Consider the following 24,937-nt stretch of genomic DNA (forward strand, 5'->3'; position numbering starts at 1 on the left):
TCATCATCTCCAAATTATATATATAACCATTATGACCATAATAATGTAAATAGTAATTTACATTAGTATAGTAATTTGCTCCAGTAGTCTAATGCTTTTGTTCTAGAGTACTCTGTTTTTCAAGGGTTCATATAATACACGTTTGCTCTAATTTACTATGTGCATTTTTATTTCAATCCATTATGTGATGTTATTGTGTCTACGCTCTGAACTCATTATGTTGCTGGTTTTTTGAGCCATGCTTGCTCTTCTTGTTGTCCTAACCTCTTTCAAAGATTACATTTTAACTAAGTAAGTAAGAGTTTAGGCCATAGACTGCATGGTTTAGGCAGATTGGTGCGGGTTTCCTGCCTGCCAAAGATCCACTGTCAGAGAAATGTAAGAATTTACCTCATGTGGTGCTGGTAGTTGATCTGCTGGGGTAAATCCATGTACATGAGCTAAGTGATGCTTTAATTATCTAATTATCTCATGTGTAAGGCGTGTCAGTGTTAACAAATAATGTCTGTCACTCGTTTTAGCAATTTAGCAAAACTATAACGTCAAAGTTAAAGTAGTTTTGGTCTTGCTGGAAAAGTAATAAAGCAGCATGGCACAGATCTACAGACCTATAATAAAGTAGTTCTACATGACACGTGACTCATTTAGAAACCGCACGTGGCCCTTGACCAGAGCCCGGATAGCTCAGTCGGTAGAGCATCAGACTTTTAATCTGAGGGTCCAGGGTTCAAGTCCCTGTTCGGGCGGTGTATCTTTTAAACATTTCAGACTGGAGATAATTAATCATGGTCTCTGCTGCAGATGTAGTCTTGGACGAGATTTTGTAACAGGAATAATTAAGAGCTTGGTCGAAGCCCTAACAACTACCCAGAGAAAGCAATCTGTGAAGTTTTATTTTTTCTAAACCATTTAAGTCACTCATAATATAATTCTGGTGGAGAAAATGTTAGTCCATTTGATTTTCCATTTGATTGCTCATGCTTTAAAATACTCAAAGTTGAGTGTAAAAGGCATTAAAATCAGCCTCCAGAGGAGAACCCCTTAGATGTTTAAAACATTCCCAGAAATATTCCCACATTTACTGCAAACTGTGGTTTGAATGTGATATGTTCCGTGCATCCATTGGTTTCCATTCATATCTATGAGATATGAAAATAACATTATGAGTTAGCCTAACGCTGTGCAGACTTGTAAAACCAATTTACATGCAAACTGCATCATAGTGCAATAATAATGTCATACTGACAGAATATAATGCAGGCTTGACTTTGGCTGTGATGGATTACACAATTTAAGTCACTTTCAAAAGTCTGTAAATGTATTTTCATATCACGCAGCAATGACTGGAGGCCACTGGCTCACAGCAGGGAAAATCCCAGCCAAAAAATGTATAGCATGCATATGTAAATGGTCAGCACAAAATGTAAAGTCTACGTGTTATCTACCCAAAAGTCAGAAACACACTGGAATGGTCCTATAAAGTTAAGCAGAGTCCCCATAACATCTTGTGCAGCACAAACCGAGTGCTTCACAGGCAAACGATATTGCAGGTCCAAATGTCCACTATTTGCCTCATTACCTCCTGTTTTTTGCTCCCTAGCAGTGCGCTGGTTGCATCAGCTAATAGTTTTCCACTGGAGGAAGATAAAGGCAATAATGAGGTAAATATTGGGCACAGTGCAACAGGTTGTCTACAGCTCCTGGCTCATGCTTCACAACCTGTTTTTGGGAAATGTGATGGACGTCTTGTTTTGCTTTTCTTGGAGCTGTAAAAAGATGTCTCACTTCATTTAGTTTGGGATGAAGCCCTGGCCGGTACGAACCTCAGTTCCTGCTGACGGATGAATGATGACTGTATTTTCATAGTCTGGGTGAATTATTCCTCAAGATAAGAAGGCAATGAGCTCCTCCCTTCACACTACAGAATTTAATACCAATGTATAGGCATGTAGGTAAATCAGAAAGTGGGCCAACCACAAATCCCTGATTTCCTCTCCAACTTTTTAAAAGGAAAAGAGAGAAATTAATTTTCAAAATTAACTTCTAAACTAAAATCATATTTAAAAAATACACATTTTGAATAGACCTTCATACAGATAAAACTTTAATAAGCACGTGTTTGTATAATTGGCTAAAATAAAATAGTTAGTGTTAGTTTGAGTGTGCCCTGCTCGGCTGATAAGTGAGAGACTTTCACACAAACAACGATGTAATCATTAATTATCAGTTATTAAAGACCAAAGTAACAAGCTGTGTGTATTAGTGTGTGAGCGAGAGAGCTTCCACCACAAAATGTTTAATTTGTGACGTGATGAAGCTCATTTTTCTACACGAACGTGCGTCGTTGTAGGTGTTCGTGGTGCTGGGAGAGTATTTACGTGCAGAATCATGACATATGGTATCAGTCAGACGCTGTGACACTTCTCCTCTAGTTTGTGCTGCTTCAGTGACAGATGACGGCCATGCAGCAGCTGTGGGGCAATAAAAAATATCAAACTGAATGACATTAAGAGCGTCCACTGTAGAGGTTTCTAAATCCTGCGCTCAGGCCCCGATGTGTGCCTGCTTTATGTACAGACAGGGTCATTGGAGATTTCAGAGGTTTATTTATTGATACTGGTTTTAAAGATACCATCACTTCTATATAATACATTCAGGTCTTCACTCATGTTCCTGAAAGGGAATGCAAAAGTATTATTCGCATGGCAGCTTGATAGCTCTCAGACTCCCGGGGGCCATGAGTCGAGGTTCCAAAAAAGGCACGAATGAAATGTTGTCAGAGAAAGTCCATGGCTGTGTCGTAAAATCAGTCATTTTAAAGCTACATTTAAATTTTTATGTTTGATGTTAACAGTGAAACACCTCTTACATTATATTAAAAGCCATCAAATGGTGCTTCATGGGAACGGTTAGAAATCCACAGCCTGAGAAGGTAAACTCTCAAGTCCCATTAAAAACCAGAGAAAGTTCTAATACTTATAATAAATATAAAAATAGTACATAAGTATATGAGATATTATGGCAATATACTGTCACTTCAATATCTTGTTGCCCTGGTGACACATTTTACTGCATAAGACAATTTAACAGAGCAGTGTTAAATCTTCAAATGTATGCCCTGTGAGAAATTAGGTAATGAAAACAGAAAATTACGTGGAGCCAGAATTTGGGTTCATTTATGCCATTAATTTAATAAACCAGCTCATAGAGGAAATGGTAAAGATGCAGCGTGATTCCAAACCCATGGATCACTGCCTGCATCTTCAAATTGTTCGGTGATTCAAATGGAATGAATAAATGAACCGAAACGAAAAGGCAATCCGGGCTGATTATCAGGCTATTAAAGTCGGACATCAAAGAAACAAAACTATAATGTACTGCTGCTTCGTGGGTGGTGAAGGTCACTTTGTGGGTCGATCCAGAGTTTATCTAAACTTTAAAGTCCATTTGAGCATCATATAACAGGTTTTATCACCGCTCTGTACCTGAGAGCATATGTCGATCCCCAGATAATAATCTTGGATACTGTCACCTTGTCTGTTCTTTTTCAGTTCACTGTCTTCAGTTTTTCTGTTTATCCTTCACAGGCTTTGGAGATGGATCCCACTGCCTTTTTCTCCTCTTTTTTTCTTTAGAGACAAATGTTGGAAAACACTAATACAGAGGAAAACCTGCCAGAGTTATCATGTACTAACAAATGGGATGATATCACCATCCAGGATGTTAGTGCCTGAGAGCTTCTACAACAGTCTCAGAGCTTGAAAGCATATATCAGACTTACAGGAAGTAGCAACAAACAATGTGATTATCAGTTACCTAAGGATTTCTCATTCAAACCGCTTCAATCCTTCCCGGAATGCATCAAAGCCTGGACCTGTGTGCGGCTGGATATTGGACTGCTTGTCAAGAAGGAAAGCCTCTGTTTATATGAGGGATGATGAGGTAACATGTACTGTTTCTCTTCAAGTGTGGCATTATGGGAGGAATATAAAGACAAGACATCCATTTTTTTTTTGACAGTGTGTAAAGACAGTTACAACAATGAAGGATAATATGAAACCATGAATGACTTTCTGGGTTGACTGAAGATTTTTTTTTTTTAAAAGTTCTTTTCATTCTCCCATTTTTACTTCCTAAAGCGAGAGGTACCTTAAAGCTGCACTGATGAAATGTGTCCACTAGGAGGCAGATGAATACATACACAAGCACACAACTTTACAGCTCTCACTTATTGAGATGTAATGAGCATCATCCCATTGTAGTCATGTTTCTGGCCACATGATGATGATGATGATGTAATGTTCACAATTCTTTTAGCTCTTCTCTCCCTGCGATGAGATACCTTACGTTGGCACCGCTTGTGCTACAATTCCTATAGTTCTTTCTGTGTTTTCGTGGTATTTTCCAGGGAAACTATTCCAGTACTCTGTGACTTGTGCTGTATTTTGGGACACTTACCATGGGACTGTACCACATGCTGAACATGTGGTGAATTACTGCAGAACCTGTGGTATAATCCTGTGGTACAGTAGATGCCCCAGAATTCCTAACAAGTCTCTGAGTACCACAGAAATACTAGAGGAAAATGGCACAGGAACAGTACCGGAGGAAATTACATCAAAAACTCAGCGCACCACAGAACATATCATAATGTACCACTGGGAATATTGAAAGGTTGCCATGAGCACTGTATATTTGATTCAATATATTCATGAAATATACTGCAGGTTTGAACCATTCAGTTACACATATATTGTTGACAACACAGTTGTGGAGTGATTTTCACCTCCAGTTAAACAAAGACTGTGACTTACTTTTTGTTGCTCTGTCTTGGTTTAGGTGCTCTAAACAGCAGTTTACTGTTAGGTCTGTAGTTACTGAGGATTAAGGGATCAAGGCTCTTATATAGGAGCTGAACTACTGTTTGCTCGAAACTGGATAAATGCTGGTGGCCAGAAAGCTGTTTATGACCGATAAGATGCTGGGATCAAATTTACCTCAGCTGGGTTCACTGTTTGGGGTCAGGTGATGCACCTCATATGGCTAACATCCCTTTAAAAACGTGATAGGAAAATAGGCTTTAAAGAATTTAAAACAGAAGTAAAACGGCAGCAGATTTGGAATCCATTGCTCACAAACTTTTGGTGACGGATAAAAGAACGAGCGTGTTTCTCCTGGGAGGCTTCTGCACTGCAGATGGTTGATAGCAGAGGTGATTACGCTGAACAGTACCTCAGTGTTATGACAATTTTTAGATAGGAGCTCAGAGAATGCTGCCTTTGCATCTTCTCTGCATATCTCTCACATTACAGTCGGCCTTCCGTAGGGTCATACTCTGTTGGTTCTCTGTTATGTTCGATCGCTATAGGGGTTTATGTTTCCAGAGTTTTCTTTCTTTTTTTTGCACTTTAAATAGAGCAACAGAACTCAATTCAGGGACTCCATTCAGCACTGAATAGAAACTGTGCCGTCTCTGCAAGCTTTGAAAAGCTCACAGTGTTTTGCTCCCAGAGATATGATTCCAGCTCTCTGGAAATTTGTGAGGTTACTTTTAGTTTTTTGTCGCCAGGTAGTGCTACTGCCAGAGTTTGAACCGAGGTGGCTTGAAAGGTGATGCGAGCCTGCATCCTACAGTTTTCCATTGATGTTAACTGCATGTTAACTGGAAAACATCGGTGGGAGGATACCAAAGCTTTTTCACTCCCGCGTCTTTCATCCTTCGGTGGCACTCTTCTCTCACAAGAAAATAACTTGGAGGAGATGATGGAATTAGGTGGTAGAGAGATGTAGCAAGTGAATGTGGAGGCCATTTGGGATGTTTATCATGACAGAATTGACAGCTGTTATTGATGAAGCAGTCAAGACATAAAGCCCAGAGGTTTACTTAATTACTGATGTTAGAGACTGTAGGCCGAATTTGGTTTTGAGAGCAAATGGAAAACTGAGATATCTTTTTTTTTTTTAATTATGTGAAATAGCGTGACAATAGTGTGACATTCAGACAATAAGTCTGCCCTGTGCCCACTCTGAGAGCCCATGGGGGTGTTGGTCTTAAAATGTGGTGTGGTCAGGTGAACTGCCTTGAGGCAGCAGACAGTGATTGTGCCATTGACCGAGAAAAAACTGGTCTGAAGTCAATGGGCAGCTATTTAAAGGCTGCGTTATTCCGATAATGGTGGGTTCACGTACCCAGGCCTTCGCATATCTCAACTGAGCCCCCACTGCACCGCCAAGGGGTCAGGTGGGGAGACACCGCCATTATTACAATTTCAGCAAGTGAAAATAATAATGATAATAACAATTTCATAAATCAAATAAGAAGTTCTGCTGACGAAAGAAGAAAAAGAAGGGCAACAACATTATTCTAATACCAACAATGAGTAAGACAACAGAACAAAAGCATAAACTAAAAAGTAGGTGTGTGTGCGTGTGTGTGTGTGTGTGTGTGTAGGTGTGTGAGAGTACAATGTGCCGTGAGAGTATGTATCCAAGTTGATGTGTGTGTTGCAACATGATGTGAGTGTGGGAATGTGCACAGCACTAGCACAGCCCCGGCAAGAAAGAGAGTGATGATCATCTTTGCTGAAAGGCTGTGATGATGTTGTTACTGTAAACAAGTTTGTTTTCTCCATAAATATGTATTCTGAATGGAAGTTGGCCAAGTGGTTAATATTTATTGATTTTTTTATTTCCAGTTTTTCTTGGTGACAGATAAATGAGCGAGCTGATCTTAAATTATTTTGGTATGCCGTTTTCTGAAGTGTCTCCGAGCAGTCAGAGCAGCGAGGACGGATTGATTCTGCAGTCAAAGAGTGTGCAGAGTTTTTGTGCTACGGAGTCCCGAAAAGAGTGAACTAGTTAGCAGGCCCAGAGTGCGTGAAAATAATTATCTGTTGTGCCTATTGTGCATTGCAAGCAAGTGTCTGTGTTTGCCAGTCCTATTTTATTACCTCATCTTATATTGAGTGATGTGCACTGGATGATTCTGTATTGGATTAACTGTAGGTTTGTATTGGACATCATGGCAAAAATATTTTTATATATTTCTATCCAGATGTCAGTTGAGGGGAGAGATGGTTAGGTCAGCGTCGCAGCTGCTCGGACCACTGAAAGTCTGTAGAGTCTTTAGATTAGTGTATCTACATTTTCAAATTGAGTTACATCATTAACTATTTGAAAGGTTCAAGTGTTATTTTTTTCGTTCTGATCGTGGATTGAAGTTGTAGGTATCCTAAAAACTGGCTCCATCCCAGCTCCATACCCCTGTAAAAGATCTTTAAAGTCTATGAAGTGATTGCTGTGGAAAAGATGGTGAAGTCGTGTGCGATACCTTTTTGTGCCCGTGTTTAACAATGGAGTGGGCAGCTGTGGATTTGGAAGACTTGGTTGTCCCAGATAGGAGTGTATTTACGCAGTGTTGGAGTAGAATCAAACATCTTAATGGCTTCCCACCAGGCTGCCAGAGTTATGGAGATTGCAGTAATTTTAAAACAGAAATATTGTTACATTGGGGAAAAGTAACTCTCAGAGTGAGATGTTTTTGCAATCGATGTTGTTGTTCCAAGTCTATCCGTGGGATTAGGTGGTTCGTTTGGTGGATCCATCTCGCTAAGGTGTTGTTTTGGATTTGGATTTGTAGAGGAAGTTGGAGTGTGTGGTCTGCCATGAGATTTGCTTTTTTATAGTTGATGTATAGTTGAGTTGATAGTTACAGTTTTGCTTTATCATTTTTCCAGTAAAAATATGTAATGAGAGAGTCAATACATTTGTATCTGTTGGTGTGACAGGCAGCATTGAAAAGAAGGAGTTACTATCAATAGTAGTTTCATTTTGACAGTTTTTGACAGGAGAGATGTCATCACCCGAGTATCTAATGTTGCCAGTACAAAGCATGAGATCTGTTCTGCAGAAATCCCAAGAATCTTTAAAAAAAAAAGTGGTATTATAGTGGATTTGTTCCAGTTTAGTGTGTAATTAGAGATTTTAGAGAAGGTACTAATGAGATTAAAGGTTTCTTCCAACAAATGTAGCGGTTCATCTGCATAGAGGCTTTTATGCTGGAGGTTTATGGTGTAAACTCCTTTAATTGCATTGACACGATGTCTAACTGCAGCGAGTGGTTCTATGAAGACAGAAAACAGTAATGGAGAGTATGGGTATCCTTGCTTGGAGCCCAGTGACGCATAAAACTCTTTGACATGATTCCATTTGAGGTGACTGCAGCTTTGGCTGAAGTATATAATGACCTTGTCCAATGGATGAGTGAATGCCCAGAGCCAGGTTTGTGTAGTATGTTTAACAGAAGTGTTTTCTGGTTTGAGTTTGTTTAGGGTGATTAAATAGTCTGATTATCTGAAACAACACATTCTTGATAAAATCCATACAATCAGGCTGTGTTAAGGTAGAAATGGCTGTTTCTAATCTGATGGCAAAGGCTTCTGTAATGATCTTAGAGTTAGTGGTTATTAGTGACAGAGGGCAGTAGATAGGAGGTTGAGTTGGATCTTTAGTGTTTAGAACTGATATAATGGCTGTATTCATCTATTTTGTATTTCTGGTATAAGTCTATAAAAATGTGTCATTTGTATGTGCCAGAAGTGTTTATAGAACTCAGTATGGAAGCTGTCAGGTCCGGCTGATTTATTATTTAGTATCTAGTATCTGCCATCTAATAGGACTATGTAAAATTTAGCTGGGGTCAGTGGTGAGTCCAGGGTGTCTGCCCCTTGCCTGGGTAATGTGGGTATGTCCAGGTTGTCCAGGAAGGACTGTATCTCTGAAGCAGTAAAACCAGTCTTTAAGCAGTGAAGTATTGAAGCGCCAGTGGGGTGAACACTATTGAATTATATTGACTTCAGTGTTTAAGGTGAGGAACACTGGAGCGTAGTCACTAGTAAAAACTGGATATATGATGGTGTCAGATAGCAATGTGATTCAGTCTTTTCATGATAATGATTGGTGAAGAGGGGAGAAATAAGAATTGTCTCTTGAATATAGGTTACTCGCTCTCCAACTGTTGCAAAGTCCCTCATGTATTATCTTAATAATTCAGTGCCAGTTTCATAAATTGCCAGCTGTGCTTCAGTTGTGGGATTAATTGCTGTATTAAAGTCCCTGCCAATTATGATATTTGTTGGTTCTCGTAACGCACAGAAAAATGTATCAAAGAAAGATGGATCATCGTTGTTTCTGATGGCAATTGTGAATTTTTGTTTTGTCACAGATGGATGCTGTACATAATATATCGTCTTTTGGGGTCAGCGTTTGTGGTGTGGTGAATTAGCTGGATTCTTTGGTTCACTAAAACGGAGAGCTACTGAGGCGTCCAATTAGGTTTGGACCGAGGTGCAACATGCTTAAAATGTTATAAAACTACAGGGCAACACAGAAGAAGTCCACTGTCTTGTCTGATTATGCCCATTTGAAATAGACAGATTCATCATAACAAGATAGACAAAATACAGAGAGATTTGACGTTTGAAGAACCCGCAAAGAGGATTTTAATGACTCTGGCTAATTGGACCTCTTCTCAGGACTATCTGAGCAGACTATTTTTGACTGGCATCTCTGTTGCACACGTTAGGGAGGGACAAATGCAACATTTATATGTTAATAAAATTGCACATTTTGTAAATATATTTACGTAGCAATAGTAGTTTATATCTTATATTTATCCTCTCCTTTTTTTACTCTTTTAAACTCTTTGGCATTCAGTGTGGATCTGCACTGTACACATGATAATAAACGCTTTGAATCTTTGAATCTTTATCGTAGGCATTTTCCACAGAAGACATTTGACATATCAAAGTAGGAGAAGCACAGGTGTAAAAAGAAAATGAATGTTAGCTGCAGTCAGTTTGGTTTCAGGGTCTTGTGCATGCTGCACAACCCTTGAATAGACCTGAGCCATTGTTAATGTTTTTACTATCACCTGCGCTTTGCCCTGTGTGCCACATCAAAATGTCTCCTGTGAAAAAAGGCCCATTCTGGGGTCCAGTGAGCTCATGTAATTGTCATATCTCCACCTTTTGAACCTGAGCAGAGGTGTAATCAGGCAGAACTAGAAACACCTGATAGGAAGTGCATGGCCTGTAAAAGGTAAACAATGGCTTTTCTTTCCCTTACTCACACATGCCCTCCCAGTATGGGGATTACCTTTTCTGAGTTCAAACAAACTGCTAATTTAGAAGCCCTGCTAACCGCAGCCTCTCTGTATCCCTGTAGCTGAACCAGTGAACCTTGAGTTGTAATCCTTATATCCCTGTCTGTGAGCTTTGAGTAACAGCCTCTGATCCTCTTAGTTGATGCAGTTTTGTCTGGCATATTTTATCATGACTTCCCTTCACCTCCTTGTCCCTATAAACATGATAATTGTAAATCTAAAAGCAGACATAAACAGCTAATTGGAAGTTCCTTTAAGTGCCATGGGGGCTGGTAAAGCACGGTAGGAAACAGAGAACCTGCTGCTGGAATTTTATTCTGAATCAATAAGATTGAGTGACTTCAACGATTTTGGCCTAAACCGCTCTAGTTTTGCATTGTTTGCATTCTAGTTAATGCGAAACACCTGTGTGACTGTTTTTAGTTTAGTCTTTAGTTCTTCTTTGCCACGTAGCTAATATTTGCTCCTCTGACAGTACATTCATTTAATTCCACAACAAAATAACTGCAGCTGAGACCACTTTTTTTCAATATAACTTCTATAATATTGCAATTATGACTCAGTATCTTGCTAACCGGCAGCAAAATCAATTATGCAATATCTTTATGGAGATTGGTGTTATGGTATCACAGAACCTTTTTAAACAGTGGTGCTCTTAAGGGCAGTAATTATCTTGCTGGGGTACTGTTGGGGGAAAAAAATAATTAGAAAGAATTAATTGATGTGGAAGTGTCTATCTGGCTGCCAAGGCTAAACTCTCTAAAGGTGATTCAGTGCTTCCTCTCTTTAACAATACCTGCTCCAACAATATTAAAAAACATATGCTCCAAGACTTCTGTGTTTTCATCAAGTTTGGGCTAATTTGCATTTGTTTCTTGGCTCCATCCACTGAAGTCATTTGCCATGAAATGCTGAAACCATATAGGTTTGAAAGGCGCTTTTAACAAAGCCAATTCACCCAAATCATCATCATCTCTTTTGGAGCCACAAAGACAGTTTTGGTTTTATTTTTAAAGGTTTTGACATATCTGTCAGAGATGTTTGACCTTTAGTACCTTCAGTACTAAAAAAATATGCTTAGATACTCGGAAGTGCTCTCAGCGCACAATAGCTCTGGTCATATCCCCTTTACTCTGCAGCTGAACAGAGCAGCTGTACTCCCCGCTTACCACATATTTTGCACGTTTTAAGACAATCAACTGCCCACGAGTAACAGCATCGCAGATTGCATGTTACACCCTGCCAGTGTGAGGTAGGGGAACTGATATAAAGGAGGGAACGCTACGACTTAACCCCAATGTGTCAGTGAGTGCTGATGAGGCATCTGGTTGACACTGTAACAATCGCTGGTGATATCAATCAGCGCAGCAGATCAGAGGCAGAGCAGAATGCAGAAGAGCCACGCAAACATATTAAACAGAGCAAGGACTGAAAGAGAGATTTCTCAAGTGAGGACGGGGGGTGGGGTTGCCATTATCTGGGGGATGCCGAGCATTGTGAGAAAATGGGCATGCTAATGAGGGCCAAATACATCGAGAACAGCTGCATTGTAAATGAGCTGACTTCGTACACTTGGGCTTGGATGAATCTCTGAAGGGTTGTTTGTTAATCAGAGGAGGAAAAATGGAGACGACCAAATGACTAAAAATAGTAACTGAGAAGCTTGATTCAGTGCCTCTGATGACACACATACAGCTGTGGTAATTGCTATGAAAAGGTTACCATTATTATTATTCACACTATGGCGGCAGGCTGAGGATACCCTTTGACATTAAGCCGATGGGTGCGCAGCTACTCTACATCCCAGGGTATGATCGCACCTCAGGCTTTGTCTAGAAGACTCAGAAGCTTTGAAGTTGAGTAACCTGATCAAAAGGCAAATAATCTGACTAGGGGTCGCGGGATTTACACCATCAATAATAGGGAAAAGTTGAATTCACAGCACTGCCCGTCTTTATCCGCCTATATCGATTGGGGAAAAAGGACTCCCACATGTAGTGAACACTACCAAGATCAAGAGGTCATGGGAAAAGCTTTTTAGGAATGTGAGAGGAGGCCTGTCAGTTTACCTCAGGGCGTATTCTTTGACTGAAATAACACTTTAAATCCAGAGTTTCAATAAACATTTATTTACAAAATGAAAATGACAAAGAATAATTTGAAGAGTGAATACAAAACATGTGCTAATATGATAAAATACATTATCATACACAACATATATCATATGAATGTGTTAAATAAACTATGCTTAGATTTTTGGGAATCTGAAAAGGCTGAGTTGAGGAAGCAGGCAGCCAGTGTTGGATTGCTTTACTTTATAGGGATTATTGCATTTTAAGTTTGTGTTTAAGGCAAGGATGAGACATGAAGAGGAGACAGAAACACTTCACATAACAATGAAGCTATATTACTTTTCTCTTCATCACGGGGCACACTATCACATAAACATCAATGACTGAAGAGGAGGAAGACAAAAAAAGAGAATACTTTTTTTGTTAAAGAAATAGTTATGTAACAATTTTACAAATAGGATTGGTCCATACATTTTTCATTTAGGAACAGCTTTTAAGAGAAGAACCAGTTTTCAAAGCCATGTGTGTGTGCTGCATAATGAAACAGTCCCTGCAGTTGTCAGATGAGTAGTGTCCCATGATGTGCAGAGCACCATAATGACTTGGTGTCTTTGGTGCCTGATGTGCTGTACTGCTGTTGAGTCCACAGAGTCCTCTCCCTTTCGCCTGAGGTCTCTGCCTGTCCCAGTCTCTCTGATGCTCTCTTCAGTACGGGTACTGCTTCTGCTTCTTCCCCGCGAAACAGGAGAGCCAGGTGCACAGCAGCATGGCAGCCGCCGCCCCTGCGCCTGTGCAGTAATACGCCCAGCCGATCTGGCAGGTACCTAAACAAGAAAGCAGAGGATTCAGGATTATGTCTTTTCATGCTTTATTTTATCTGTCTGTCAGCAGCATATCTACAAACACCCATGAATGGACTTCAATGAAATTTGGACAGATAAGCCTTTGGCAAGGGAACAACTAATTTGATTTTGGTTTAACCAGAATGTCTGCGGTAGAAGAGACCTGAACTGTTTACTCCAATTTTATAGAGCTTTGTGAGGAAAACTGCACATAAATCTCACATCACTTCTGCAACAAAGCACAGAAATCATCTTTACAAGAGCTCAAGCTTAAAACTAATGTTGAGATGAAATAAACTGCAGACATCGTCTATCTGCAATTTCACTGTTAAAGGGATTAGAGACATTTCAGTTTCGACAATGCTTTTACCCTCTTTTTGCTGTTTTTGCTGTTGGTATAAGTTTATGTTTATGTTATATATAATCTCTGTGTTTTTCTGTAATATTTCTACTTATACTCTTATTGTCCTGAGTGCCCATCCAAATGGTTGACAACTCTCACTGGGCCATAAGCATGTGAATGAATGATGATGCCTCCATTATACACGTTTCCAGTCATAAGATAAAATGTTCTTTCTTGATTTGAACATTTAAAGAATTAAATAATCATTTTAGTTTGGAAACTATAGTGGCTAATTCAAATTAAAAAGGTTCATTTCAAATACAATCTATTTCTGGATCTATTCTGTGTGGGCTGTATTGTAAGAATACACGACTGTCTCTGTTCTTGTCTTAGGTCCAACATTAACGTGTTAGTGTTAAGAGCAGAAAATGTTGTGAAGTGCTTAACATTTTTTGTTCGAGCCACAGCATTTCCCTTCCTCTTGTGAAAAAGAGTTAGCATTGTTACAACTAAACACAGTTTAACTTGTGCTGCTAAACTATGTCTGCTATGTGCCAACTCAAAATAAACACTTTTGGAAAGCACACCAGTGGCGAAAAATGCTGGAACTGAGCCAAAGGCGAACACAAATTTAAAACACAAAGTGTCTCCTTCTATAATCCTCAGAGGAAATGCATTACTTAACAGCAATATGACCTACATTGGATTATAAACTTGGAAAATTCTCTGATGACCATCAAGACATCTCACTATAAAAAACACTTTTAGAGAGATTATCTGATTGAATAGTTATCTAATTGGGTGCTGGGTGGGATGAGGAGGAGGAGGAGGAGGAGCATTGTAGCTCATTGTGACCGGGCTACAATGGCTGTAATGTAATCCTTTCGGGGCAAGATCACCAGTCAAAGTATGTCTATAAAGAGGATCTTACAGATCTACCTCTGTATGGACTCTTTCTGTAATGTTGTCAGACACTTCAGACGATCAAGAGCTCAAAACAGTAGCAAGGTTGCCCCACAGGATTACATTACAGCCATTGTAGTCCACTTGTGGCTGCCCAATGAGGTGATCTACTGGACCACTTCCAAAACTTTTATACCTACCACTCATTTCGGAAATGAAATATGTAAAGATAAGGTGCAGGCTTAAAAACGCAGAAGTCATACTTTAACATGATGAGAGAATATTCCATTTGTAAAACTAGTCAGATCAAAGCGATTACTTTTTCATGTTTCTGGGGTCTCAAGTATGATAATTCTCCTGACTTTTTCATATTGAACTTACATGCAATTAATATGTTCCGTAGCTACATCTGAAGTTATCTTTGAGTTACCACCCTTACTGCTCTCTTCACGATTAATGAGCGAATCTATGGCGGAGAAATTCAACGTACTCGTGACAAACACATCATTTGTGTTGAAATCCAGCGTTCTCCTGGGAGAACAGCATAGTCTTGTCGAGGAGGTTGCCAAGAACGAGGTGAAACGGAAATAACTATGGCGCAGCCGTCTTCAACACGCAAATTTAATATGCCAGAGGCACTGAACAACACAGTGATGCCAACACACTTGTTAACAATAATTTATACATACTGGGTGCCTGTTCTTTCAAAGACGAAATCATAAAATGAAAACTTTATATTCAATGTAATTACTTCTGACAACCTAATCTGACATTTCGGTAATTAAGATGATCTGCTTAGGAATTTAAATTAGTCACATTAATATCTGAATTATATGGTCATGGTTAGATTTGAATACAGTCAAATCCATCTGTGACATAGCCGCAGCACATATCACAACACAGTATTACAGTGCTGGCCACAGTTGAAAAGATCTTTAATAATAATAATAATGTTCTTTAATATCAATAGATTTACAAAGTTGTTAAGAGATATGGCTGTTTAACATGTATCAACTTGTTTTTCTTGACTAAAAATAAAATTAAAAAATCAAAAAAATTAAAAATCGCAATATAATGGTTGTTTTTGCCTTGTTGATGATGGATGATGATGTTGGTTTCCCTTTATGTGGGTTTATTCATCCATCTGTCCCCTATAATACATCTTAAATACTCTTAAATTAACCATGAATATTCATAGTCTACAAAATCCAATGTTTTTCATCCAATACTTTTGTATCATGAGGTGTAATGAAAATCACTTCCTATAGGGGACACTTGTGGGACTTAACTAGTGGTTTTGTTTCAAGCCACACCTTTTCTCTCAACAGTTAATAGAAACTATGGCAATGCAGTTCAAGTACGACATAAAAGCCCTGCATACCTTAATATCATAGGAAGTGGCAGAAATGCCAGCACTGATGTAAATTGAAAGAGACAGCACTAAGAGAAGGGTGTCACCTGATTACATAAATTATGGGCTCAACAGCTCTACCTAAAAATTACCATTGACATTTAATTAAAGTACCACAATCACAGCAAAGGAATTTATCTGTGTACATTAAGTGAAAAACGCTGCTTGAATAGCATCAAACAGAAGAGCAGCTACAGTATGTATAGCTCTTCTACCTGCCTAGTGTCTGATACAGTAGCATACCACTGCCTGAGAATGCCAGCTGAATACAGAGCACAAACCGGTCTCCTGCTTATTCTCAGCACATATTTATAGCTATAAAACACTTCAGAAATCGACAGCAACTGGAGTTTCTGTTGACTTTTTATCATACATCTTAAATACCAAGGGATCATGCCTCTACGGTATATGACAGCACCACAGAGTTGTGTGTGTTTGGTTTCTTAAAAATGCAGAAACGAAAGGGGCAGATATAAAAGTGTGTTCTTTCTGTTTTCAACTTTTTTCCTACTTATCTGTTTTGGGACCAGAAGAGCAAAAACTAGACAAATTTAAACAGTCACGGTTGAAGCATCAGTGTGTAATTTGGGGGCTGTGCACAGGCTCTAGGTGCATATTGGATCTGCCTGGTAGACACCTTACCTAGCTTAAACTGGTCTGAGCTGTTGTTGCAGGTCTGCTTTACTTCCTCACTGTCCCATCCCAGTGGATAGAGTGCACAGCCGGATCCTATGAGCAGACCTGAGAACAAAAGAAAGAGAGTATGTCAGTGATGGAGTCACAGTAACTTAAACTGATCACTGGGGGTTCAAAAAATATCACAATACATGGCTGGATATGTCTGACAAGACACTGGCTGTAAAAGGCAAAGCTTCAACAAGGACACACTCTCTTCATCAAGGTGTTCGCTCAGCTCCTTGAGGAAGGTCTGCATTGTTTTTGTGAGACCTCGCCTCTGTGGATTTTCATAATTTAAGCATCTTTTCATTAACAAGGAAGAAAAAACACATAGCGGTTGCATTTTTTTTTTAATGTTGCATACAGATATCTGGCAAGGTGAAATGAAATCCCTCTCATTTTTTTGGTTTCTCATTTTAGTTAAAATGATCAAAAAGACAATGAGCTGCTACTCCCCAATATAACAATGCGTGTGACCTCACTTCTGTGATTGTTTTATCATCTGTTTCCAGCAGACACCGACAGGGAGGCAGCTCTGACCTGTTCCAACAGTTTTACCTCTCAACAAGGCTCACACCCCTTTGTAAAAATGACACGGATTGTGATTTTAACACTTCATCTTGTTTTTACCAGAACATAACAAAGGGCTCCTCTGCCAGCAGCTCATAAAACCGCAGCAAATAAACAACGAACATTATGCAAATAGCTTGGCAATTTCTCACAGAGGCAACAGTGAAAAAACAAGCATTTTTGGGTATGCAATAATTACTGTAAAACTCTGGAAAATCCTTAAGGGAATGCTTTATGTCAGTGATTAAAGAGACTTATGACTGCTTAAAGCTGCACACACAGACAAGAGTAAAATCTAGTCAAGGCCATTACATTAAGGATTAATATCCTCAATATTAGCCTGCAACCAGGTCTTGACAAGTTATTCCCTGGATGCCAAGGCCTGTCTCTTGAAATTACCCTGTGGGGGCCCCTGGTAGGTGGCTCTGCCATCACATTAGCTTAATCCCTTTCGATGTGTCTGCCCTGCTATCAGTTTTGGGATGTGAGGATGGCAGCAGAGGAAGGGAATGCAAGAAAGCTGTGCCTCGCAACCTGATTACTCCTGCCATCCAGGACTGCCTTACTACATCTAGGCCAGATAACGAGCAGGAATTAATCCACATGCTAATACAGATGGGATAGACAAACTGGTAACATCAGAGGTGGAGTGGGCAAAGTGAAAAAGACATCTGCGTTTTCGCCAGTCGCAGCCAAAAGGACGGTGAATGTCATCGGCTCCGTTCTGGGAGAAAATAGACTGGCTGATTATGGCACCTGTGGTAGAAAATCAATTCAGTGAAACTCTGGCATGTTGATGAGAATGAAGGGATATAAAAAGGCTCTAACCAAGTCGGTGTCATTACAGCTCAGGATCAGAGGGGATCCAGGGATTGTCATACGTAACAACTCATCCGTTTCTTCTTCAGACCCTTGAGAAACTTCAGATGAATTTTCCTCAGACCTGAAATTACCACCTTTAGCTGAGCAGTACAGCAAAAGTAACAGAAGCATTTTATTTAAATCCCTGTACAGGCAGCCACTGTGGACCCCTGGTGAACAAAAAAAACCCCACTACTCTACAAGGTACAAAAAACGAATTTAGCAGCAAGTGAGCAACACACAGTCATTAAAATATGCTCGGTTATATAATGTTATCGAATGTGTTTTGATTCAAATTTGTAACAGTAAAGACTGTAAAGCATGCAAGCGTGATAATGTATTCATGATTAATATTTAACAAAATCAAGAATTCTCTTTCAAGTGTTGTGTAATGCAGAGAGATACACTCGCATGTAATCAAATTTTCTTGCAGCACAAGGGAGGAAAAATAACGCATGGCAGAATGTGGTTTTGTTTCCCAAAGACATTGATATTCTATCGTAAACTGTAATACTTCCATTTGAAAAACCAAGATTCACGGGGACTCTAATTCATTCTTTGATAAACACATTCATTAAAACGATCAAAACCATAAAGAGCTGCAGCTCTGTAGCATGCAGGCACCTCAAACAGAAGAATGAGGAGAGAAAGACCTCAGCGCATACTTTCCACATCAGGTCAGAGGACGGTGATTATGACATGGAATGTTGAAAAAAACAGACTACAGACAGGAAGGAAAATATTGCCACAACAAAGACAAAAGCTCATTGTGTAATCCAAAAAAAAAAAAAAAAAATCAAAAGGTTTCTGGGTGAACCATCAGTGTTTTCTGTTGTTTTTAGGGATAAACTCACTGAGCATGCAACACTGCAGTGGGTGAAATCAGTGTGAGCACTCACATGTTACCATGACACTATTGTGACAGATACTGCACAACACAAACCACTGTGGGAGCAGAAGAACAAAAATAAAAACACATTGCCAAAATGTAATTCAATTCTGCACCATATGTGCTCCTACACTTCTCTTTTGGTTTTTATTTATTTGATTTATTTATTTTTTCCCACTATGGTTAATTCCATCAAATCCCATCCTCCACACTCACTATGTGGGTTATTGAGAAGCAGAGGTAGGAAGGCTGGTGACTGGGATGTGGGAGACAGATTACCAAGAATGAAAAATGTTCTTTCACATGTTTATGAGACAAGCTGCTGAGAAGAAGTGTGGACTTGTGGCAACTACCTCAGGCTCAGATTCTCCATGTGTGCCGCTGTGGACTGACGCTTTCTGCCCATTTTATCTCATAAACTGACACCGATGCGCCCAAATCTGCACAAACAGACAGTCGGGGATTTGTATCATTCAGCATGTGGTTATCAGCTACAGCAGTGCTTCTCAACCATTTAGCCTGACACCTCTGGAACTGCGGCAATGCCTTCTTGTGACCTCCCATCACAGAAAACACATGAAAACACTTTGCTTTATGTAATGTGCTTTTTTTTCCATAAATAATTTTGAGAATTCCTCTAAATTTCTTGACCTAAATCTGGTCTCCTGGCCCTCGGCTTGTGAACCGCTGAGCTAGTGGACACACCAGAGTCTCAGGCACTAAACCACATGCTAGACTTCATAAGATGCGATAAAACTTAATGACCCAAGCTCAGGAGAATTTAGTTCGCTGTAGCAGAAAATAGAGATAGAAATAAACAGTATTTCACTGCATGCCAACAAGGTGATGCATTTAGCCTTTTCATTTCACTAAGCCACAAAATAAAGACAGCCTCAGTGAAATCAGAGTCACAGATAAAGTTGTACTGCCAAGGTTGTGAGGACACACATTAACCTGAAGCAGATGGCATTTGAAGGTGGTAGGTTAGGGGAGAGCGGGGTTGGTTAGGACGTACCGATTTTCTGGACCTTCTGACAGTCGCACAAACATCAAAATGTTTGCTTTCACGACCTGCACTCATCTAGTATGTTAAAACACCTGACCATCACTGTTTTGATGAGGGTAGCATTTCAATTTTATAGCATCAAAAGTAAGAAAGCGGTCTGTGCACTGAACATATAAAATGGATATGATGTAATCTTAACTTCTAGTTAATAGACATAGGAAGCTACATTTTGATGTAAGATTTAAAAGTCTGTGATGAGTGATGGTAGCTGGCTGATAAAATTTCAACACAAAGTTGGGTCAAATGTGAGTGTGGTTGGTTGGCACATGTACCCAAGTGTAGGCATTCGGTAAAAAATATGGTAAGACGGGCATTTATAGCATGTGTGAATAGTGTGAATAGTGTGGGTGTGTTTTTTTTCATATTCACATAACTACAGAAGCACAAACATACACACAGCTAAAGTTACTAAGTGGTGAGTAAGCTTAACTAGGTTGAGATTTTTTTGTTTGGGTGTTTTGAGAGATTAAAAACTATTTTGGAAGATTAAAAACAATGTTTATATTGTTAATTGTTATTTTAAATGGTAAACGGCAGACGTAGGCTAATTAGACATTATTGCTAATGAATTGCCTAAAAAATATTGTTTAGCATTAAAAATGTGCAGATATTCTATTAAATGTCAATATTTTCTGTTTTCTTGCTGCTAGTTATGATATTCTAACAAACAAACTAACATTATGCCAGAGGAAGAAGAATAAGAGTGAAAAATGTGCCAACCAACCCCAGTCTCCCCTACAGTCGGCTTGACGTGATGAGGATGCAATGAAGTTGGACATGAAGAAAAGGGTTTCTGTCTATGGATCATCTTGCTTTTACTATTGTCCTCTCACCATTCACACACATTAACCAAACTGAAAGGTGCATTATCTTCCCCCATAGCCATGTTCTTGCCCCATGTCACTAGTCTGCAGCTGGCAAATGAAGACATTACTTCACCCATATTGGCTCCAACAAAATGTATTTTGCGAATTTCATTGCTATCCCCGAAACAGAGTGAGGTTATCATCTTTTTTAGGAAACACGATCAACTTCAACAAGCAGCTCAGTTCTCCGTGAGCAGATGGCCATCTTGTGATGAGAAAACTAAGCTGCCGTGAGGACATTCGTGAAAGTCACCGGAAGACTGCAGCTACACATCAACTGCTGAGGACACTGTAGAGCAGACGGACAGATAGACCAGCACTGTGAGAAATCTGTCATTACCAGAATCCAAAGAGGTTATCTGAGAGTCATGATAACTAGTTTAACAGCATCAACTGTTCCCTCGGGTCGAACTTAAAGATGCCCTCAGGTTTCTGGGAGATCAGGAGAGGTTCAAGTGCTGCTCTATCAACACAGGCCTGGGAGCCTTGTTTGTTTACCTTCCTGCTTTTTGCCAGAGACCGCTGTTTGTAAAACCTTAACCCATTTTGGGGAGTCTTGTTTCAGTTGCTATGGCAGCCAGCTGATGCCTGATAGTCTCCTCTGGTGGAGGAGGTGGAGATGAAGAGGAGAGGGTCAGAGAGAGCTCACAGCATAGAATCTAAGAGGCCAGACAACTTATTCACAGATTGAGTTTCAATTGATCTCCATGCAGTCGTTATCCGAATGACTATCTCAGGCCTAATGGCTTCTCTGAAAGGCTATTCTATGAACTGGGAGGGAGTTCAGTTAAATGGACAAATACAATCAGTTCCCCATATCAGTGTTCAATCCATAAAATCTGCTCTAATATAATGAACTTCCTCCTGCATATCCTTACCTCAGATTTCATCATCACAGTTAACCTCACTTTTGAAATAGCATTTCCAGTGCCTTAAAAAGTGCACAGAGAAGTGCTTTATTCCATCAGAGCTGCTTTATTGTTCCCCGTCCTTTTTCTGTCAACGCTTTTTACCTGAATGAAAAACTGCCCCCTTTTCATATACCCCACATTCTCTGATTTAGGGAGTGCTGATGCCTTTTGTCAAGCCTTCCTGCTCTCTGTCAAGAACCAAAGAATTTCTTTACCCTCCTTCATGCCCCGAGACAATACCATTCAAGGTTATCATTCAAAAGGCCAAAGAGGACAGGGAGAAAAGACTGCCGCTAAGCTGGAGGGAACTTTGGTGGCCAGGGAATTGGAGTGGAGATGTGCCTGAATGGGTCGGCTTAATGTAAGACATTCCCTTTTGGGCTTGGAGGATCATCCAAAAGGGGGAGAAAAATATATGAGCAACCACACCTGGAAAAGCAGGAACTGTACAGTGCCAACAATTCTGCAATTTTAACATGTCCTTTGGTCTTTTCCTGTTTAAAATCTTATATTTCTGATTCCAATTATTTCCCAGTGCTGTTCACAGTCCCACAGTGTCACTTCAGCCTGAACAGCGAACAGCCCATATGACTAATCTGTTAACAGACCTATCCCTGCATGTTGAGGCCTGTTCTTTATTCCTTGACTTGAAACACAAGGCACACATGTACAGCTTGCATGCCTGCTTTACTTATATTTTGATTCCCTCCGTCATTTAAGTTTGGCAAACACAGTCATTTTCAGAAGGGCTTACTCCTATGTGAACATTTTTGCAGGCAAAGCTGGTGTTTTCATGCAAGCGAGACGAGGATCTAGAGATTCAGTTGAAACGTTAGATTTTGGTGCTGGGAGAGATGGAGGGTGAGGGGGATGCAGAGAAAGGAGGGATTTAAAGAGAGTAAGTGAAGTACGTGAGATGTGTGATGTGCAAAGTGAAGCTCATAAATACTTGCTGCTCCCAGTGGCTGGCATTCAAGCGTTATTTAGCCAACAGTCATTGGTTTTCTACATGCTTCTAAAGTTATGTCAAGCTTAAGTAGAATACTTCAATTATCTTGTCTTTAACAATTGTACATAATTAAACTGTTTTCCAGCACAACATTTCCCAAAGATTATATCTCAATCAGCTAGTTGGACAAGAGGTGTGTTCATGGTGGAGGTGTTTTTTCTGGCTGAATGATACGGCTCCTCCCAGCCGTTGGGTTGGATGTGACACATATCCAATTGTGTGAAGGGCAACTACAAAGATCTTTCAGTCTACAGTCTTTTGTTGAGTCCAGGCTCTGACTATTCATTCGGAGTGTGATCATCCTCTCCATGACGAATTTCTCCCTCTGCTGGTATTTGCTATCGCCGGCCCAAGAAAAGGTCAACCTGTTACAAACACCCCTTTATCCCTTCAGCCATCAAATGACTTACCAAGCCTAATTGTTAGGTCATGTTCATGTGAGGACTGCGTGGTCATATTTTTGTTTCTGCCTGCAAACAGGTTTTCATGTGTTTTGTCATGTATTGTTTCTTTCATTGTCTCGCTACCCAAGAAAAGCTTTTACCTATCTTTGAAAAGCATTTCTCTTATAGATCTGACAGTTGTCTTTTTCCACTACAGAAACTTAACAAAATTCAAAGTAATGTAAAAATACTGCCATCCACTGTCTATCTGTGTATCACTATTCTGTGCATACTTTGGAAAACTAACTAGCCGAGAAGGTGATGATAAATCCAGGTGCTTTCGTGCAGTTCAAGCAGCGCTGCTGACTGTTATTGGTCAAGCAAATGTCAATGCAAAAAGGTGTACCACAGGGTTGGCGTGTTTCACACAGCCAGCATTGTTTCCCAGAAAAATTCCCATTAACATAATGAGGAAATATTGTTGATTAACATATCTGGCAAGTCAAAAAATGTTTGATACTGAACATATCAGTAAAATGTTCACCAACGTAGTATTTCATTTGTTGTCCGCCAAAATAAACGAATCCTAATTTAAGTGCTCTTGTTGCTTAAAAGTCAGCAAAGACAGGATGTATTTAATTTGTTTTCATTTGTTTTCCACCAAAATTAACCGAAATGATGTTCTTTCCCTAAGCCTAACCAAAGTGCTTTTGCCTAAACTTATCCACAGATTAGATTGCTAACAAGTGTGGAAATATTCTTAAGAAAAGCAACTCAATAATATGCAAACATAATCTCTAGGAGAAAGGTTTGACACAGAAAAACAGTACAAAAAGCTTAAGCGTGCAGCAGAGCAAACTGTAAAACATGGAAAACAACAGCAATGCACTGGAAGCTGATGTGGACCACTATCCTTGTTTATGAAACACCATGGAAATGCAAAGAATAAGTTAGTATCAAAGGCTAACAAGTACTTTATTACTTAAAAGATTAGGTTGTGTAATGTTTGTGGCTATGGAAACTCATCCAAAGTGAGACTACAGTCTTGATTACCTATAAGGAACAGTTCAAAAATATGCCCAAAGCAATGTATAGTAGGTGTGCTTATTTGTTGGTTTGTACCACCTTCCTGTAACACAGTCTCATTTCTTTCAACGTTCACCCATCAGTCACCATCATTGGCCTTGGGCGGAAAGAGCAGCTTGTGTTATATTGATCTGTTTCAGTGCTTTTGCTACAGGCATTCTGTCAAGAGCTGGTCTTATCTAATCACACCATTCATTTGTCACACAGTTTCCGACTACAACCGGTAATTAATAAACACACCAATTACAAGAGCAAAATGAACTTCTGGTTCATTAAGCACTGGGTAAGTACTAAGCAAAAACAAAAACAGCATTAGATCTGGAGCACAACAGTGCAGAAACATGAAACTGGGGTGAGCTCAACACATAGCAAATCACTTTCAAAAGAGAACATCTTCTGGATGTGTGGGGAGCATAAGCTTTTCACACAAGGGTGCAGATATTTTCTGTATGTCTCACTCTTTCCAGCTACGAACCCACGCCTGCCTGCGACCTCAACCATGTCTCCTCTGATCTCATATTGCAAATTGGACATTCTTTTGCTTCCTTTCAGTAAAGAGGAGAAGTCAAATGGGAAACAATTCAGCAGCATTTGAAAGAAATTCCCTCTCTAGCTTTTCCTAAATGCTGCAAACCTTTCTGCTGTGAATGTAGTCACCCCTGTGCTGATCTAGTGTTGGAATCTTTAGCATGAGTATCAGGTATGTTAGTGTCTGAGAAAACATGCCATGTCAAGATTACCTGACTGCTACCATGCTGCACTAGTGTTAATTTGCTGCCTTGGTTTTTTTCCGCCGAAGTCAAGGGGAAGATTAGCTTTTGCAATATCTTGCAATATTTTAATGACTTATTATCATTGTAAGGCTCGGTGGCAGGCTGGTGACGA

General features: G+C 39.7%; 1 protein-coding gene and 1 non-coding gene across 2 annotated transcripts in view; one reads left to right on the forward strand and one right to left on the reverse strand.

Annotated features, from left to right (window-relative positions):
• Positions 1–673: 673 nt before the first annotated feature.
• trnak-uuu (transfer RNA lysine (anticodon UUU)) lies at positions 674–746 on the forward strand. Its single transcript has one exon. It is a non-coding gene; the product is annotated as a tRNA-Lys (tRNA).
• Positions 747–12,328: 11,582 nt separating this feature from the next.
• The window catches only part of LOC139200265 (LHFPL tetraspan subfamily member 6 protein), a 41,485-nt gene continuing 28,876 nt past the window's right edge, over positions 12,329–24,937 (reverse strand). Inside the window, exons 3-4 of the mRNA XM_070829522.1 lie at positions 16,376–16,474; positions 12,329–13,058 (exon numbers count right to left, since the gene is read on the reverse strand). Of these exons, the coding sequence (XP_070685623.1) occupies positions 12,940–13,058; positions 16,376–16,474 (218 nt within the window). The 3' untranslated portion in view covers positions 12,329–12,939. The remainder of the gene's footprint in view (positions 13,059–16,375; positions 16,475–24,937) is intronic.

The sequence above is a fragment of the Pempheris klunzingeri genome, chromosome 4 (assembly GCF_042242105.1).
Source record: "Pempheris klunzingeri isolate RE-2024b chromosome 4, fPemKlu1.hap1, whole genome shotgun sequence".
Classification (NCBI taxonomy): domain Eukaryota; kingdom Metazoa; phylum Chordata; class Actinopteri; order Acropomatiformes; family Pempheridae; genus Pempheris; species Pempheris klunzingeri.